Raw genomic sequence first — 18,941 nt, 5'->3', positions numbered from 1 at the left:
ATTAAAAAATGTGTATATAATATACCACTACCATTCCAAGCTTCTGATTGGATGGGCACGGCGAAAGCCCGCCTCCAAAATCACCCATCGCATCACCACCTGCTTTCCTGTGGTCAACCGTCCATCATCACGTCCACAGAGCGCAGTCTCCCCTTTGTAAAGGCAGTTAGTAGGCTACTCGGCGACTTTTCTCACACGTTAATTTGTTCTTTCGGATAGTAAATGCTGTGCGCAAAAGCTCATTCACTTCCTACTTTATTCAAACCGATTTACACAACTTTTTGTTTAGCGTATCGCTTATTTAAGCCTGTAAACAAGCCTAGTGCTGCTTCCGCCTCCAACGATGCTGCTACTGCAACATCGGGGTCACTGTCCAACTCTCTCCCCCTCAGCAAGCGCTCCCCCAAAGCCTTCTCTTCTATCGCCTCAGGCTGCTACTGTAAATGTTTTCAGGTTGATGCAAGGGGCAAATTAAAAAAAGAAACTAAATGGCGATGTTTATAAAAACGTTTTGTTTTTATTCATGAAACATTTAGAAACAAAACAGCAAGAATTAAATCTCTCACACAGGAACAATCAAAGTCGATTGCACATTGTGTTCTACAGGTTTTATTTTTTTATTTCTTTTACATAAATTAGATTTTTCCCTCTTGCAATTTTACTAGTTTTGTCTGGAACATTCCTTAATATCAGTGTTTCTGACAGCAGAGTTAATTAATTGAGAGATACTGTCATCATAATTATCTATTATTTCCTAGGAAAATTAGAAAATTAAATATTTCTGCTTTTCATAGAAGGTGGCTGGTTGTTAAACTGATGGTAAACCCCCCATACAATATTGCCAACCTATTAGGCCTATTTGTATCAGCACAGCACCTGAATGGAGAGGCTGTTTAATCTTTGCATCTTCACTAAAGATTCAGAATATTACAATGGTTTACTGTTTGCACTATTATGTGAATAAGGGAGTATTGGCACCCCCCCACCCCATTTCAAGCACTGAATATGATATAACAATTATCTCTATCTGTGTTTTAAACAATAATCATAAGGGTACACCGTTGGTCTCCCATGCGCTGTCATCAGCACAAATGATCTGTCCCTAAATGTTAAATCCAATCCACCATCCCCCCTGATTTTTTTTTTACAACTCGAGTACTGTCGATACCGCTATGGAGTCCAGTAGGCTAGGTCACATTATATAATTTTAAATATCGAGTCAGGTCATCTTCATCTAATTAGGCCTACTTCAGCGTATTATTCCATCACTGGACCGCATCATGGACTGTAAAAGTGTTCTACCTTCGACTGTCTTGAAGAAACTCCTTCAACCCGCTCCGTCTCCAAAAAAAAAAAAACTCTTGTCTGCTGAGCCGCTGCCGCTGCAGACGGGCTCCGCACCGTCTCATCATTCATTCAATGCAGCGGTGATCAACAAACGAGAGACTGTAGCAAGTCCCGCAGTTAAAAAATCAGATAGTTTTTAAATCCATATTAAAATCGGCAGGATAAGAACTAGTTAGCTAAAATAAAATCACAAACGGCTCAAATGTGATGTGTTCAGGTCGGCTCAGTAAAATGATTATTAGGCAAAGGTCAATAAAATGACATCATGATGTGTTCAAATGTAAGAAATAAGAAATAAGAAGCTTGAATAATAGCCTACAGTTTGGGTAAAAAACTTGTTTTCCCAGCAATAAACTAAATAGTAGGCCTAAATATGGAATTATGACCTGCTTAAAGTCCTATCCTGAGCTCTGCTCATCTTATAAGCAATTAAAGCAATAATACCAGTTCTCTTTAAACAAAATAATAGAAAGGTATCGATAAAGATTTGGATTGTGGAGTCTTTATAATGGTATCAATATGAATAGAAATGAATGATCCCCCTCCTTACTTACAGTATAACTGGGCCATAGCTTTAACATGGTGGACTTTAATCATTTTATGGCACACGATCACTTTTTGGCACAATGTGACCGTTTTAAATAAGTAAAATTTTTCTGTGGAAGCTAACATTCAGCTTGACTCTGAGCTAGACTGAGTTTTCTGAGCCCCTGGGCAAGGTGCATGGCAAAAAGAGGCCCTTTCACGATGCTGCAGCAGGACCAAGCGCTTGGTGTAGTGTGATGTCATGATATATAGGCTTATATGAATTGTTGTTTGTTTTATGTGGCCAGGATGAGACTAGTAAGCAGTGTTTGCATTTAAGAGATAAGAGAAGCTAAAATGTATAATTCAATTAGCCTATACTGTATATATCATTGTTTAACAGTTTTCTTTGTTTTTTTTTGGGCAAGTGAACACAACATTCGGGCAAGTAAAACATTACCTGTACTTGCCCTATGGGCAAGTGTATTTGAAACCTTAGTGTCAACCCCTGCATAGTACAATAGGAGAGGTGTGGCCCGTCTGAGTGGTTTGTTGGATACGCTTACAATTAAACAACATTCAATATATTTCATTACACTTATAAGTCTATACAAGATACTAACAAATGTTTCCTATTGCATTAATAAGTATTCCAACATTTGAGTCCAGAGATATATCATATGCAAAATCTGCCACCACAATGTCAAGATTTTTTTTGTTGTTGTTGAAATCAGTCACCTGTGTGCACGTTGAAAAATAATCTGGTGTTAATAATGCACAGCATAGCCTCTGTAAACTTGTACAGTTGTGTTCAAAATAATAGCAGTGTGTTTAAAAAATTGAGTAAAGATCAAAATCCTAATAATAGCTTTTATTTCCAAACACGCAAATGCATTGGGGACATTGCACATTCAATTCCAACTCCAAATATGAAGAAACTTGTCAAATGTTTCTTCATCTTTACAGAAAGTGAAGAAAAAGGAATATCAGACTGTTCAAAAAAATAGCAGTGTCAGCATTTTTCTTTACAACTCAAACATTTACTGTATCAACTGAAAAATGCATGAAGATTTAGCTTTCCTATGAATCACTGAACTAATATTTAGTTGTATAACCTCTGTTTCTGAGAACTGCTTCACATCTGTGTTGCATGGAGTCGACCAATTTATGGCACCTGTGAACAGGTGTTTCAGCCCAGGACGATTGGACTACATTCAACAATTCCTCTGCATTTCTTGGTTTTGCTTCAAAAAAAGCATTTTTGATGTCACCACATAGGTTTTCTATTGGATTAAGGTCCAGGGATTGGGCTGGCCACTCCATAACGTTAATATTGTTGGTCTGGAACCAAGATCTTGTTCGCTTACTGGTGTGTTTGGGGTCGTTGACTTGTTGGAACACCCATTTCAAGGGCATTTCCTCTTCAGCATAAGGCAACATGACCTCTTCAAGTATTCTAATGTAACCAAACTGATCCATGATCCATGGTATGCGATGAATATACCCGACACCATAGTATGAGAAACATAGGGCCCTATGAAATCCGTTTTATTTTTTTCCAAATTCCGTTTTATTTTTTCACAAATTCCGTTTTTTCCGTTTTAATCTCATGACTTCCGTTTTTTTACAATTAACACTCATTTCGTCATCAGAACGAGTGTCTAATTATAGCTAACAAATAATATTCTAACAATTTAATCAGATATCAGGCTAAATTTAAAATACATCACAACATTGCACTGTTTTTTGTGCTTAAAAAAAACGAAAAAACAAATTTGTTGGGTATAGGCTATAACAGAAAATAAAGCCATTCATTTTGTGCTTCAAGTGAAACATTAAATATTATTTTTACATAAATAATAAAGTCCTTATAAACTTTTCAAGAAGCTGGACTAGAGTGAATATTGGACAGGCTTTATAGGTCCATGGCTTTCACCTGTGGGACAGCGCTTCACCTAACAGCTGGCTGCAACACCAACCTACAGTCTATTGTGCGACGGAGAGCTAGTTATCATTAGCATCAGCGTTAGCCGACATCACGGCAACAGCTGAATAATGTAACACATTACACAAGTTACACTACATGAAAACAACGGGCTGTAGACGCTAGAGTTATAATTGCGTGTAGGAAACATTGTTGAGACTGGAATTTCGTACCACAGCGGCCGTTCCATAATACAACACTCCCTTTAGCAATGGCTGAATATAAGACCTCCCTGTGCTGTGTATCTGCGGGAGCGAGTGGCATTAATAACTTAAAAACAGTAAACGTTTAACATGATTACGTGCTTTTAGATGCTTTAAATCATATGCCGAATTTATAAACAGACCATATTATTAACAATAAATTAAGCTATGTACATGTCAGAGTTACGTACATGGATACATTCATAAGTAAACATTGAATAGACAGATTTGTGAAAGGGGTTTGGCGCTGTGTGTTACATTAGCGATCCTGCAGCCAGGCTTTACTTTTCACGGCAGTAGTTTGGTCTTTAGATGTCGCAAAAACCAAAATTCCTCCCTAGTTCTGCTTTAATTTCAACCGTGTTGTTTCCCTTTGCCTTGGAAATTGAATTTCACCAAAATAATGGCGAATTCCGTGACATTCCGTGTTAAACAGTAGATTCCGTTTTAATTGCCCGATTCCGTGATTCCGTCCGTGTTTTCGTTATCGCGGAAATCATAGGGCCCTACATCCCCATAACATGATGTCTGGGCCACCATGCTTCACTGTCTTCAAAGTGTACCTAACTTGAATAGGGGCCGCAGACAGTTTGTCAGACGACCCCCAAACACTGAATTCAAGCCACGGTACATGTAAGATGAAGATGAAGAAACATTTGACAAATGTTTCTTCATATTTGGATTTGGAATAGAATGTGCAATGTCCCCAATGCATTTGCGTGTTTGGAAATAAAAGCTATGATAAGGATTTTGATCTTGCCTCACTTTTTTAAACACACTGCTATTATTTTGAACACAACTGTATGTACACCAGGGTATACAAACAAAGGGGACTTGTCGTTGATAGAAACATGCCTGTTTACAGAGCCTAGGCTGTGTACTAACTAGTGGTGGGCCGATAACGGCGTTAACGGCTGCGTTAACGCCAGACTCTTATCGGGCGATAAAAAAAATATCGCCGTTAATCTCTTAATTCCACCTCCTGTTCGGCTCAGGGGAGATGCTGTTCGCCGTCAGGGTGAACCCCCTTCCGCACGTGAAGGCTCGCTTCACGTGCGGGAAAGCTATAGTGTGAGCGGCCACAGCTTGTATTTTGGTCATATCTAACACTGGACTGCAGGCCTATATAAAAGTGTTGTACCTTTGCTTTCTTTGGGTTAAAAAAAACTCCATCAACTCAGTATCCGTCTAGTCCAAAAAAACTCTGTCAGCTGCTGCTGCAGACGGTGTGCAGACGTGCTCGGAGAATCGGCATCGGCGCATCAACAGTCATTCAATGCAGCGGCAGTAATCATACAACCGAACGGTGTAGAAAGTCCCGTCAGTTAAAAATAGTGATCCAGATTTTAAATCCATGTTAAAATCGGAAGGATATAAAGCTAGTTAGCTTAAAAAAAGTAGCAAACATGTCAACTGTGATGTGTTCAGGCCGGCTCAGTAATATGATTGATGTGTTCAAATGCAACACAAAAAAAAAGAAATTTGAGATTTTGGCGAAACTTGTTTTCCCAGCAAGATAAAATAGATAGTAAAGATGGAATGGAATTATGACCTGTTTAATGTCCTATCTAGAGCTATGATCATATCAGCAATTAAAGCAATAATACAAGTTCTATTTCAACAAAATAATAGAAAATTATCAATTTTGATATCAATAAAGACTTGGATCGTTAAGGAGTCTTGAAAATGGTATCAATATCAATACAAATTAACTCTCCTGTCATCTGAGAGAAATTAAGATGATTTAATTTTTTTAACCGTTAGTATTTACCGGTTAAAAATATTATCGGTTGACTGGTTTACCATGGACATCCCTTATACTGTATAAATGTATATCATACATTGTATGTTTTTTTTTGTGTTATCCCAGTTAAGTTTATTATTAATTTTTTATCATTTAATATTACTTTTAATAGTTCCGGGACGTTGGAGCAATAACCTGGTGTTTTGACACTTCAGTGTGCACTGTGAATTTGAAGTAATGTTCAGTTTTTGAATAAAGATGCAGCATTTACAAATGTTTATTTTTTTTATCCGATTCATCGATTAATCGAAAAAATAATCGACCGATTAATCGATTATTGAAATAATCGTTAGTTGCAGCCCTAAACAATTCATCGTTACCTCTTATGGCCTACAGTTCAAAGTTCATGTTTAACTGAATAAACAGTTTGTAAACACAAGTACATCTTGTTGAACATTATTTATTTTCATCACCAATTATCATAGTAGAACAGCTTCCTCAAGCAGTTTGTGATGCATGTTGGAAACAGGAGATGAGCCCCTGGTCTGATGCGCCACCTGGCTTGAGAAACACGTTCTCAAAGACTTACTTTGAGTCATTATTTAGGGAGCACACACATATTATGAATGAATTCAAATGAGCCATTTTAATCTAGATTAATCTAGATTAATTTCAAAATTAATCTAGATTAATCTAGATTAAAAAAATTAATCTATGCCCACCTCTAGTATTAACACTGGATTGTTTTTTCAGTGCACACACACAGTACAGTCAGGTAGCAGATTGTGAGGAGATGTTTACTGATTTGTTTTAAAGAAATGGCTGACTCCACCTTTTTAAGAGATCAGTAGTCAGCCAACATAATGTATGATTAGACAGTCTTGCCCAAATGAGCCTATTGGAGGGGACATGATGAACTGTGCATGTTAACCATGACTTTGCTTTTCAGAGCTGCCGGAGGGTTTCCCTGAGCCCTGTGCTGAGGAGACTCGTAACTTCAGACCATCCACCTCCCCTCTTACTCACTCCTCTCCAAGTCAGACCTCCATTCCAATTGATTGGTATGTATCACACATGGTCTCTGTAAATGAAGAGCCTTGAATATGAGTCATTATTAAGTAGTTATCTTTTCGTAGCTTCATATTTAGTTTAATTTGATCAAATATTCACCACAACATTTTTCTAAAACGCTATGTTGTCTACTGTGGTATCGTTTATTTTTGCTGTCATTCAGCTGATCCAATCTCACTGCAAACGCAGGACATTCGTATTTCGAGGCATGTTTCATTCATGACTTTGTTTCCATGTTCTCTTGATTTCCCAGTATGGCGTCACCTGAGTCGTCCAGTGGAAGTGTGACAGACAGGCGTGCAGCTCTTGAGCTGTCCCCTCGGTCTCCCTGCTCCAGCCCTAGCATCAGCAGGCTCACATACATCTCAATGAACGATAGCACTGTCATACCTACTCCTGAGAGGCAAAAGGTACGCTAGCATACAGTCAACTAGACCTAACCTGGGATGCAACCCAAATGGAAGTTTCATTTTATTATTGCATGAGATGAATGTTGCATAGCCAGCTCACAATCATGGGGGACAATATTGTCGAATTTTCCAATGCTGCACTTTGATAATGTTAGGCCTGCAAGTTTAACAGCATTATGGCCATTGTATTTGAAGAGTACATGGTTATAGTGATGTATTCAAGGTGGAGCAAGCGATTCTGCACAACGCTTTTAGTCAAAATCACTTTTTGAATATTACCTCACCATCCGCTACCTGTCTGTACTGTGTGTGTGCACTGAAAACAACTCCTGTGTTAATACATAGCCTAGGTTCTCTAAACTGGTATTTAAAACAAGGGTATATAGCTAAGCAGGCCCACTGTTACTCGCAACATGCCTTATGGCGCTTTTCCACCGCACATGTAGCTCGACTCGACTGAACTTGACTCAGTTCAACTTGGTTTGGTAGCAGCACGGGTCGTTTTCCACCGCAAATAGTACCTCCTGAACGTGGGCGGGGTTGTCGTAAGGGGCTGAAAGCCTACTCCGGAGCCAAGTAGCAAAGCAGAAATTACGAGCAGTTGTTGCACTATTAACTGAACCAACCGCCAAAAACACGAATGAAAAATGTTTAAGAAATACCCCCCTTGTATCTGTTTGCTAAAAGAAGTAGAAGAATATTGCTACGGGCCATTAAAAGGGATGGTTGGTATCCCGATGTGTGACTCTGCCACACAGTCAGCTGTAGGGATGTGTCACATACATCCCTATGCACGTAAACACGGACATGATAAAGTTGACTGTTTAGTGCTCGTTTCAGGATACGTGTTTTCAAATGCAAGCCGTGTCTCAGCCTGAATATTTTATTGAGGTAATCAGTTCAGTCCGAGGCTTGTAATGTAATCGCTCGCTATCATGTCTGTTCCAGCTGGCTACTATTCTATTTAGCCTAGCTGCTAGCTGCCCTACATGTCTCCTCTCGTATGTTAAAAGTAACTTCCCCAACAACCAACACTGGGTGAGCTTAGCGACTATATGGAAAAAAAAATCGGATCTGTGATGCAAATCAAATGAAAGAGAGCCAGAGTAGGCTGCACGCGGCGTAAATACACCCAAAAGTCCCGGAGAGTTGGGGAGAATAAACAACAGAATGAAGCCGGTATTCTCTGGCCAATCAGAAGCGTCGGCAGACGGCCGGCCACTGATTGGCCAGACAATAGTCTCTGGCCAATCAGTGGCCAGCCGTCTGCCGACGTCACCTTTTAGCATCGGCTCAGCTCGCTTGGAACCTAGAGCGAGGCGATACCAAAAAAGCAGCCGCTACCAGGTACCATGAAATTGCGGTGGAAACGCCAAAAATGCGAGTTGAGTCGAGTTGAGCTGATACCATGTGGTGGAAAAGCGCCATAAGACATTGAATTTATTTTTCTAGCACACACACAATGGACAGGTAGCGGATCATGAGGAGATATTGACTGATTTTGACAAAGTGGTTTTCACAGCAAGCATTCTCCAGAACTTCACCTTTTATTCATGTGTAATCAAGTGTGTATTAATTGTATGGGCTTCTTTTCCCCTCCACAGAATAACCACACCATGTCCCTAAGCACTACCATCGTCAGATTCAGTCCAACTCCCCCCGTGGACCAAGATGGCCAGACTAACCTGGATATTCTCGGCCCGCCAAAAAACCTGCAGCAGATGCAACCGCGGCATTCTCAAAGCCTGGACGCGCTACCTGCACAGCAGAGTAAAAGCCCGGAGCCCCCCCGTAGTGGCTCTGCCCTGAGCTGTACACGCAGCCACAGTGCATGTAACTACCACTGCTCTGGAGACAGGACCGGAGATCTCACTGGGAGTTACAGGAACCAACATCACCTCACTGAGTCCAATGTCAAACAGCTGACTAAAGTGGACTCTGCTTACTGCAGTAATGTGAACATTCAGCATAGTGGCAGCGCTGCAGCTCCTCACAGCTCCCAGCCGTGGGGAGCTAGCTCTGTGTCATCCTCAGTGTACGGCATGCCTCCGTCCTACTCGGCAGAGGCCCTTCACTATGTGCCCATCCCCAGCTTTAAGCCCCAGTGTGCTGGGCTGATGGACATGCCCCAGCAAGGAGACATGCAGTCCCTCCTGGCGGGGCGCTCTCTCTTCAACCCCCAGCTGGCTCAGCAGTACCTGGGACCTGAAGCCGCTTATCACGTGGGACCAACAGGCACTGGTCTCTACACTGTGTCCACTACAGGCATGTCTTTTCTCTTACAGAAGGCACTATTCCATTTCATGGTCTCTACTCTTCTCTACTGGCCTTTAGTATTCTGTCATTTTCTGGAAGTCGTTTTCCATTTTAAGATGGTAGTCATTATAGTAACGCGTTTTCTACTCTGCCTTCATCTGGGCCAATATTGTCACATTTTGTTTTTGGATTAAGTAACAGTCGGTCCTATACCACTCAGAGAAACATGCTGTATCGTATATGGCTGTCTTATTGATATATGTATTTTTCCAAGTTAATGGAGGGACAACAAGCTCAAACACTGCAGCAGTAGGTACCGGGTACTTTTACATAGCGGTAAAGCCGAAAAAGTAGAGTAGAGCCAGTACTAGGATGTGGAAGAGTGCCAATGGAGGACAGTGCTGAGCTATGTCTGACAAAGCAGAAACAGAAGAATATGGTCAAACAAGCAATGATGCAACATGATGGCTAAACTTGTGGAATCTACTTTTTGTTTTGTTGTTCAGGCATACCTAACAGTGATCTGACAGTGAGACATGTCCACAGCACATCAGGTCCTGCTGGGTCCCATCACCTCTCTAGACCTCATCAGAGCCAGCAGGACATGGGCATGATGGGGAAAGCCTTCAGTCAATACGGGCCAGAGCCACTGGGGACAGGTGGACTAGAGGAACCCCGAGGTAGCTGTGCTCTTGCTGTTTATATGACAGTACTCTTACCTTAGCCATTGGAATAGACTGTGCTGAGAAATGCTTTTTAACTGCAGTGAGATTAGACCATTATTACATCGTGTTTTGTTTATGCCCTTCTTCATTCCTCAACCAATCATATCCTGTCAGATAAGAGAGGGATAATCATTTCCCCACTTAAAGTCGTAAAATGCAAAAAGACAATTTAACTCTGACTGTTTAATTGCTGCAGTAAATTCTAGTGTCTTCACTTGCAATAGAATACATGACTTAGCTCTTATTGTCCATGGAGAGGCAGCATTACCCTGTATCAGCTCTTACTCAATCCACTTGTCATCCCCCAGGCCAAGTGGTGGTGCCAGAGGAAGTGCGCTTCCCTCACGCCTGCTGTGTGGGCATCGCCTCCCAGACCTCCCTCAGCCTGTTTAACCCCTCTGAGAGGTGGCAGCAGGTCTCAATCACTGTCAGCAGCCTGGCCATTGATGGAGAGAGGGTGAGTGGGGAGCACAGCACTGACTTATTTCATACAGTATCAAACTACAGAGAAAATGAAAAAAAGTCAAACCCTGCGTTCCAAATCACATTTTTACCACACTACATACTAAAGTACAAAAGAGTTTAAGTGCCACAGGAGAGAAGATAAGGGAGATTTATTTTCATTGTATCAAATGTCAATGATAAAGACGAATACTCCAAAATGCTATTGGAGTTAGTGGGGGCATTTATGTATTTTCAGCATACTACAATTGACTTGCTTGTATTGGGACATCCTAAATCATTTTCTGGCATACTAAATAGTAGGGCCCGACCGATATGGATTTGAGAGCTGATGCCGATTATTTTCAGAGGTCCCTACTAAATAGTAGGGAAGTATGGGTATTGGAATGCAGGGGAAATGTCAAGCAAGGGGCCAATTATAGTTTGTTGCTGTTGTAGTTGTTGGACAACTGATTGATCAAACCCTATTAAATGTCTGGCTAAAGCACAACACCAGGCTTCCCTCGGATCCTTAAGTATTAAAAGGAATTGCATTAGTTCATTTATTTTCTCTTTGATGCCACGCCCTTTTTAGGTGGACAGCTTGCCGTACCAGTGGCTGATGGTGAAGAACAAGACCATCATTGGACCAAAGAGTACGGAGGAGCAGAAGATGTTGTTCATCCCTCCTCAGGCTGGGGTCTACCAGTGTGTCCTCAGTGTCTGCTCCTGGCCTGCGTCGGCTGAGAACCAGGTGGCTGCCGGGGCCGGGATCTTTGCTAAGAGAGTGGTGCTGGTCGCCATAGCAGAGAATCCTGCACTAGAGGTGAGGAGGGCCTCCAGTTCAAAGCTCACACTCCTCCTAACCAAAAATAACCTCCTAACATTAGAAATATGGCAAAGTAAAACACTTGAGTGGTTATGATTTATTAAGAGAGACGGTTTCTCAGATAATGTCCCCCTGAACCTTGAATGAACTTAAAGACCTACTTCACCGGTGGAAATAGGAAGGTGTATTGAACTCTGAGATCCTACGTAGTATAAATGTGCAAACATTTTAGGAAACGGTTCATCCTAGCCTGAGAAAAGGCAGAAAGAGTGTTTTATGGTCTCACTGTCTAACACTACATTTTTCCATGCGTGACATCACACATGGGAGAATTTAGCGTTAGGAATCACAGGACAGCTGGGCCAAGGGAAGACTGAAGGAAGAAAAACCTCATTCATTATATTATAATAGCGATTATACAATGATAGAACGCCGGTTCCGTATGGGTGAAGTATTCCTTTAATCTTGTTCCATATTACCTAAAACAGGAACTGAAATTAACTCTGTTTCTCAGGTTGAAGTGAGCAAATCTGGCTGTCTGGATTTTGGAGACCTTTCAGCAGGCGGTGTCAAATCCCTTCCTCTCAAAGTGTTTAACAGGACCCATGCCACGGTGCCCATCCGTCTGGTCATCAGCGCTGTGAGTCTACATAGTACATTTCTTTCTCTCTTCTAAGATATTTTTTGGCATTTTTCATGCTTTATTGATAGTTTTGAAGAGACAGAGGTGAAATGGGGCAGAGAGGGGAGTGACATGCAGAGAACGACCGCGGGCGGGAATCGAACCCGGGTCTGCTGCTGGGCCCGTCCCGGGGGCGGGGGGGACGCCCTACCAACTGAGCTAAGGGCGCCCCAACATGGTACATTTCTACACACAACTTACAGACGGAACATATTTACAAACACAATATCTCAAACAAACCATTTGAGGGATTTTCTTTACATTTGGCACAACCTCACACTTGGACTCGAGGATGAACTGCTTATTGTAGATATCAAAGGTCAGGTCACTGTAACAACAATTCGTGTGAGCGCAATATTTTAAGAATGCATTGGGGGGATTTTTGTCTAATTTAGCAAAGGACAACGACGTCACGGTTCACTGTACATGAAAATAATTCTGTTGTGTAACCGTTTAGACATTTTTTAACGTTCACACCCCTATACCATATTGAAGCTTTTTAGGGGCTTTACCTTCTTTTAAAGCCACCACTGTACATTTCCCGTTCTGCAATGGTATGCCTCACGGACTCATTTAACTGCCAGGTGGTAGTTATAGTTATATTAAACAAACATTCAGTTATTTTAAAAGTCTTATTTTCTGTATTTTGACACATAGTGAGCATAATAAATATTATCTGAGTTGTTTTACATTTAATTTCTCCAGAACGCTACAGCTTGGCGATGCTTCACCTTCTCCAAGCATCCTGTCGCCATGACGTCTGAGACAACACAGCAGGCTGGACACATGACCCCGGTGTCGGCTCCCTCCGTGATGAATCACGTGATGCATGCCAGCTACGGGGAGGTTAGACCTGACAACGTCATAACAGCCATTTGCAGCTTCTCTGCCACTTAATCATTTTTCATGCTGCCTGTTTGTGTTTTTATAGTTTCTGCACAGCTTGCTGAGTTAATTGTGGTACTCGCCAAAATTAATTAAAATAAATTTTTTTTTAATCAATTTCTCCCACCTATTGAGCAATTAAGCTGGTTTTATTAGTCACATTGTTCCCTTCTTTGTTTCAGAATCCACAGAGCTTCATTGTCTGGGTCCACTTCAGAGCCCCTCAGAAGTACACAGAGTCATCAGGTAATCAACCTAGATCGAATACTTAAAGAGCACTTTAGAGATTTGAATTGTTGGGATATGCTGACTATTTCATATGTTAAAGGTGCTCCGAGGAACTTTCAATTTTTGTTCATTCTTGCGTCCCCTTTGGACAAAGCGGTAGTGCTTTTACTACCCCAGTTTATGATGATTTATGAGAGGAAAAATTAGACTGTTTTTCAGAAATATTTAAAAGTTCCTCGTAGCACCTTTTTAATAATCTAAACATATTACATTAAAAAATCACAGAACAAACCTCAGTCATTTTTCTGTGATCCTAACACTCAGTGGTTGTGTATGTCAGGAGAGCTTGGTCTGGCTGATGAGTACAGTGCCCGGGTAGACATCGAGGTGGACTCTCCTGGAGCAGGTCATGTGATCACCAGTATTCCCCTCAGGGCCAGGTCTGGAACAGCCAGGGTCCATGCTCCTAAAGACCTGCAGGTACCTAAACTCACCCTTTTAGTTCACGGGTGATAGCATACACTGTGTAAACGCCTTCATTGCAATATGTCTTGTAACAAGTCTACATAGCATTGAGATAGAGCAGCTTGCCTTGCAATCAAATGTAATTGCAAATCATTATACCAGCACAAGGTATACATAAAGAGAATGATTTGATAATTAAAGATCTCATTCATTGACTTATATTGTTATCAATCTGCAGATTAGAATCAGACTTAGTTTCATATTATGTAATATAAAAAAAAACTGAGAAAGTAAATAGCTAGATGAATCATGAATGGATTAAGTTTTATTTGATAAAATGTGGCATGAAACTGGCTTTTTTCTCATCAGGTTTTATGCCTTGAACTTTTCTTGACCTTTTTATGCGTGGCACTCAGCAGCTTTGTGTGCTTCCTCTGTCTAGACTGTGAGCCTGTCTGCTCCGCTGGGTAAATCCACTCAACAGATGCTGCCATTAAAGAATGCAGGAAACATTGATGTGCAGCTGAAACTCAAGGTAATTCTGAGCTTTTTTACTTTTCTTATTAGCTGGGGGGGGGGGGGGGGGGTTGGCTAAGTCACTGTGACATTTTGGGGCTCTGACTGTGTCACACACAAGAGGAATTAATTTGATATTTTTTTACTCTTGTTCTGGTTTTCTCCACTTTTTTTTACTTATCTTGCTCGCACTTTGCCTCACCTTACCCCATTTCTGTAATCCACCTCTTTCTTCCTTTGCTGTTCTGTTCTTTCTTTTGCCCTCTTCTCCTCCCTTCCTCTCTTCCATAATTCCTGTGTATAGCGCAGTGACGCTGAGGACAACTTCTCCGTGGCGCCTGAAGAGCTGTCCCTGAGTGTGGGAGAGGAGCAAAGCATCACAGTCACTTTCAAAGCACACGGCAGCAAGAGATATCGAGAAAGGTAAAGCAAACTTCCATTTGCTTTTGATGTGCTGTTGGTTTTTGTCCTGTAACCATATTATTTCAATGAGAAACCACAGTTGAATTCAATTCAGTTAGTTTAAGAAGGGGACAGTGCAAATTAATAAAACTTATGATCATACATGGGTTAAATATGCAAGAATTAGCAAAAAGACTGTCATCTGTATATCCTCAAATATGTTATACAGCTCTGGAAAAAAAATGAAGAGACCATTCCAAATGTTCATTGTCTCTCGTTTTACTATTTATAGTTTTATGTTTGAGTAGAATGAACATTTTGAATTTATTCTACAAACCACAGACAACATTTCTACCAAATTCGCCCCAAAAATATTGTCATTGTCAAGAGCATTTCCATTAAGTAATGCAGAGATGAAGATGGAGGAAAAATACAGACTGGTCTCTTCATTTTTTCCGGCGCTGTATGTTCAGTGGGAATCTCAACTGTCTTCTGTGGATGAACCTGGCTGTGCTTGTTGTGTTTGCAGCCTCCTCACCATCTTAGTGCTGCCATCAGGTCCTCAGTATGAGGTCACCCTGAAAGGAGAGGTTGCCCCAAAGGATTGTGGGAAAGCTAGCGTTCCCTTCGCTGCTGTCCAGTGTCCCGGTGCGGCCGGCGATGTTCCACCAATCCTCTCTAACAAACAGTTCGTAGCCTGGGGAGGGGTCACTCTGGGACGAGCTGTGTAAGCAACTTTTTCCAATTTTTTCATTCATTTCACAGTTACTTGGTCACAGAGAAAAAACATTTTATAGGTATCAATTATTCATTGGAACCTAATCAATAAAAACACCAAGGCCCAGTGTTCCACCTTTTTATTCTATTAAAGCTTGTATAATGTCATGCATGAGAAGGGACAGAGTGTGTCTGCAGGGAGAGCTTTTTCCTCAGAAGCTATTTCAATGTAATACACAATTTATTTACACTCATTGAGGGGGGGGGGGGGGCAAAGCACAGATGACAGTAAGAAAACCAAAGCCTGCATGAGATGGAGGCATTAAGGGATCCTATTTCGACTATGCCATTTCACCTATCTTTTGAGATTAAGTTTGACACAGAATTCCTGGACAGTGACTGTTATCACATAACCAACAGCTGCCATTGTTTTCTTTAGCCAACAGAAGCTGGTTCTAAGGAACAACTCGACCAGCACGCCACAGCAGCTACGGCTGCTTATCCGTGGTCAAGACCAGGACTGTTTCCAGGTAGATAGCATTACATACAAAACTGAATGTGAAAAAAAAATAGATGATTTGTTTAACAGAGTATCCTCACATCCTGTCTTAGTGTGTTGACATCCTGCTTGGACTCACCTGCTTTCTTTTATTTCCTCATTGCTTTGTGTTTGTTCATCAACATTCCACTGCAAGTGTTTGTTCTGGGGGAAAAATGTGATTTGGAAAAAAAAAGAAAAAACTATTTTGGTAGCATGAATAAAAAAACGGAGAGATTATGCTTCAGTTGAATACATTAATTTGGCATTAAAGGTGTACTCCACCGATTTTAGAACCGCGCTTCAATAACATTGGTTCACCCATGATGGACTGTTACAAAGCAGTAACAATAATCATACATGCGGTATAAGACATTGCCTTTTTTAAATCTATGCACCTTTCTTTGTTAAAAATCTTGGCACCACCATTATCCACAATGCAACTCTCTCTGAAAATCTTATCTCTCATGCTATTAGAAGCAGAGATGAGTGTGGTGCAGAGGTCTGATAACCTGCCTTTCCAAATCCACACATCCAGATTGGTTTTCATTTTCAACCTTTTGCGTCTTCAGTCCTACTGTCTCAAGTTACATCACTTACAACGTATCAGACTTCACACATAAGCCATGGAATTCTACCTTAAGGGTTCTAATCTCGTGACCCTTACACCTGACATTCTGTAATTTTACATCTAAAAAACCCATAAATGTTATAAACCCATAACAGATGATTTCATCAATCTCTTAATGAATGTCTATACTGTTGAAATGTGACGTGACATCAAGTTGTTTGTCCCTCAGCTCCAGAGCATGTTCAGTGTTGAGGAGCGTCTGACGCGCCATGGGGAGCTGTCCATCCGTCCCAGAGAAGATGTGACGGTCCACCTGCTCTTTGCCCCCACCAGAGTGGCCTGCATGCTGGCCAAGCTGGAGATCAAGCAGTCTGGAGTCCGCCCTTCACAGCCAGGGGTCAAATTCACTGTGAGGATGGGACAGTTTTACTGCTGCCTTGCTCTGAGGCTTCCTTCCCTGTGTTATCACTCTGTATTACTATATCCTGTTCCCCTATCTTTCCTTCCTTATCCATGTTTTAATATTTTCTGTGAAAAGACGGGGGCTGGGGCTGGGCGATGAATCGATGTACCTTCAAAATTTGAAGTAATTTGTTAGGACAATGTTCAAAAATGAAAATTGCAAAACTACATTTTCCCTTCAACTACGCCTGGGTAAATATGGCAGTCCATGGCTCTCTCTAGGCTCTATGACACAGGATAGAGGAACCTTTTATAGGTGAAGCTTGGTGAAGGTTAGCAGCATTGCACTTCAATAATCACAATATTAATTTTTAAGTTTTTTGTTTGTTCAAGAGGAACCTTATTTAAAAAGGTTTAGTTTGGTTAAAGCTAGGTTTGGCACTGTATTCCTTATAGGGACATTGATGTTTGTTTGGTAATTTTCTTTTGTAGTTTAAAAAAAAAACTCTTAAAATTGAATGGGGCCAGGGCTATAACAGTGGCTATGTTTTTTTTATTTGGTTGTCATATTTTCCCCATCCTTTAGATTCCACTGTCGGGCTATGGTGGGACCAGTAACATCATCCTGGAGGACCAGAGGAAGCAGGCAGACGGCTATGTGGCTACGCTAAACAACATCGCTGTGGGCAGAGTCAGCAAAGTGTGTCTGTGTGTGAGGAACACAGGCTCCAGGGCCGCTTACATTAAAGCTGTGGCCTTCTCCGATGTACAGACCAGATCAGTGATGGAACCGTCTGTCATCAGCCTCGCCCCGTCACAGTTTGTCTTAAAGGAAAGGACGCAAGAGGTAGGAGACTGGATTCCCTACGCGCTCTAGTTAGAGGTGCACTTTGTCATGTCATTTCGAGGTGTGTCAAAGAAGTGGACATTTTCTACAGGTATATTCACATATCTGTAAAACAAACTGTCTTTAAAGCAAAATGTAATCCCTGAAACACCGTTTGACGTTAGAAAGCTACCTTTTTAAAGTTGCTGTTTCACTGTTGTTGTTTACATCATCAGGGCCCAAAGTTTTGTTAACTAGACCTACGTTTGGTTCCAGGTGCCTTCCAAAATATTTAGTTTTAATTTACGATTAATTCAATACTAAGATTTAATCGTAGAGCAAATATGCTTTGTAAACTACCTGACGGCTCTGCAAATGTAAACGATTCCCCCTCATTTGAAACTGCATAGTGCACTTTTTTTTTTTTTTAAGATATTTTTTGGCATTTTTATGCTTTATTGATAGTGTAGAGACAGAGTTGAAATGGGGCAGAGAGGGGAGTGACATGCAGAGGATGACCGCGGGCTGGAATCGAACCCGGGTCCGCTGCTGGCCGAGGCCCATGGAGGGGACGCCTTACCAACTGAGCTAAAGGCGCCCCCATATAGTGTACCTTTTTTAAGGAAAAGAAATGTCTTGACTACCCTTGATTTTCTTAATTCTCATAGTTTGTGGTTCTCTTTTTAATTAACCCATTGATGATTATTGCAATCTAGGATGCATGTCCTTAATGCCTGAGGGTTTTCTGAAAAAATAGTACGAATTGTCAAGTCTACCAAAACCTTAATATCTAAGCCTGCGTAGCACATAGAAACATGAAATAAAATACATTTAAAAGTTAAGCTTCACAGGTTTTATTTAAACATGCTCCCTTAGCGCTTACAAACCAACACATTTTTCTAAAAATCGTCAAAATTAGATGGGGGAGAAAAAAAAAGAATAAATAATATAAAATATTTAAAAATAATGTGCTAAATGAGGTTATAATCCTGCTTCCTTTTAGCATGGATAGTAGTGACTGAGTGTGCAGTGGAGGGATAAAGATAGATAGATATAGGAAGGAGAAGATCGCTTTATTTTATTATTTAGTTCAGTTATCACTGGCACCATAAATCCGACTTCCCAGTACAACTGGAACGCAGACTGACTCCCGCTGTCGGGAGCCGATCAGCTG

At 41.1% G+C, this 18,941-nt stretch overlaps 1 protein-coding gene across 1 annotated transcript in view; it reads left to right on the top strand.

The window, feature by feature from the left end:
* cep192 (centrosomal protein 192) overlaps window positions 1–18,941 on the top strand; it is a 62,445-nt gene that overhangs the window by 16,755 nt on the left and 26,749 nt on the right. Inside the window, exons 22-37 of the mRNA XM_080039434.1 lie at window positions 6,753–6,864; window positions 7,128–7,284; window positions 8,889–9,549; window positions 10,047–10,220; window positions 10,574–10,722; window positions 11,302–11,532; window positions 12,050–12,175; window positions 12,923–13,063; window positions 13,285–13,348; window positions 13,671–13,810; window positions 14,238–14,330; window positions 14,616–14,734; window positions 15,243–15,440; window positions 15,870–15,960; window positions 16,769–16,948; window positions 17,528–17,788. Coding sequence (XP_079895560.1) covers window positions 6,753–6,864; window positions 7,128–7,284; window positions 8,889–9,549; window positions 10,047–10,220; window positions 10,574–10,722; window positions 11,302–11,532; window positions 12,050–12,175; window positions 12,923–13,063; window positions 13,285–13,348; window positions 13,671–13,810; window positions 14,238–14,330; window positions 14,616–14,734; window positions 15,243–15,440; window positions 15,870–15,960; window positions 16,769–16,948; window positions 17,528–17,788 — 2,897 coding nt within the window. The remainder of the gene's footprint in view (window positions 1–6,752; window positions 6,865–7,127; window positions 7,285–8,888; window positions 9,550–10,046; window positions 10,221–10,573; window positions 10,723–11,301; window positions 11,533–12,049; window positions 12,176–12,922; window positions 13,064–13,284; window positions 13,349–13,670; window positions 13,811–14,237; window positions 14,331–14,615; window positions 14,735–15,242; window positions 15,441–15,869; window positions 15,961–16,768; window positions 16,949–17,527; window positions 17,789–18,941) is intronic.

The sequence above is a fragment of the Ammodytes marinus genome (genome assembly GCF_949987685.1).
Source record: "Ammodytes marinus genome assembly, chromosome: 13".
In the NCBI taxonomy this organism is placed as follows: Eukaryota; Metazoa; Chordata; class Actinopteri; order Uranoscopiformes; family Ammodytidae; genus Ammodytes; species Ammodytes marinus.
This window is presented reverse-complemented; position numbering and strand designations above follow the sequence as displayed.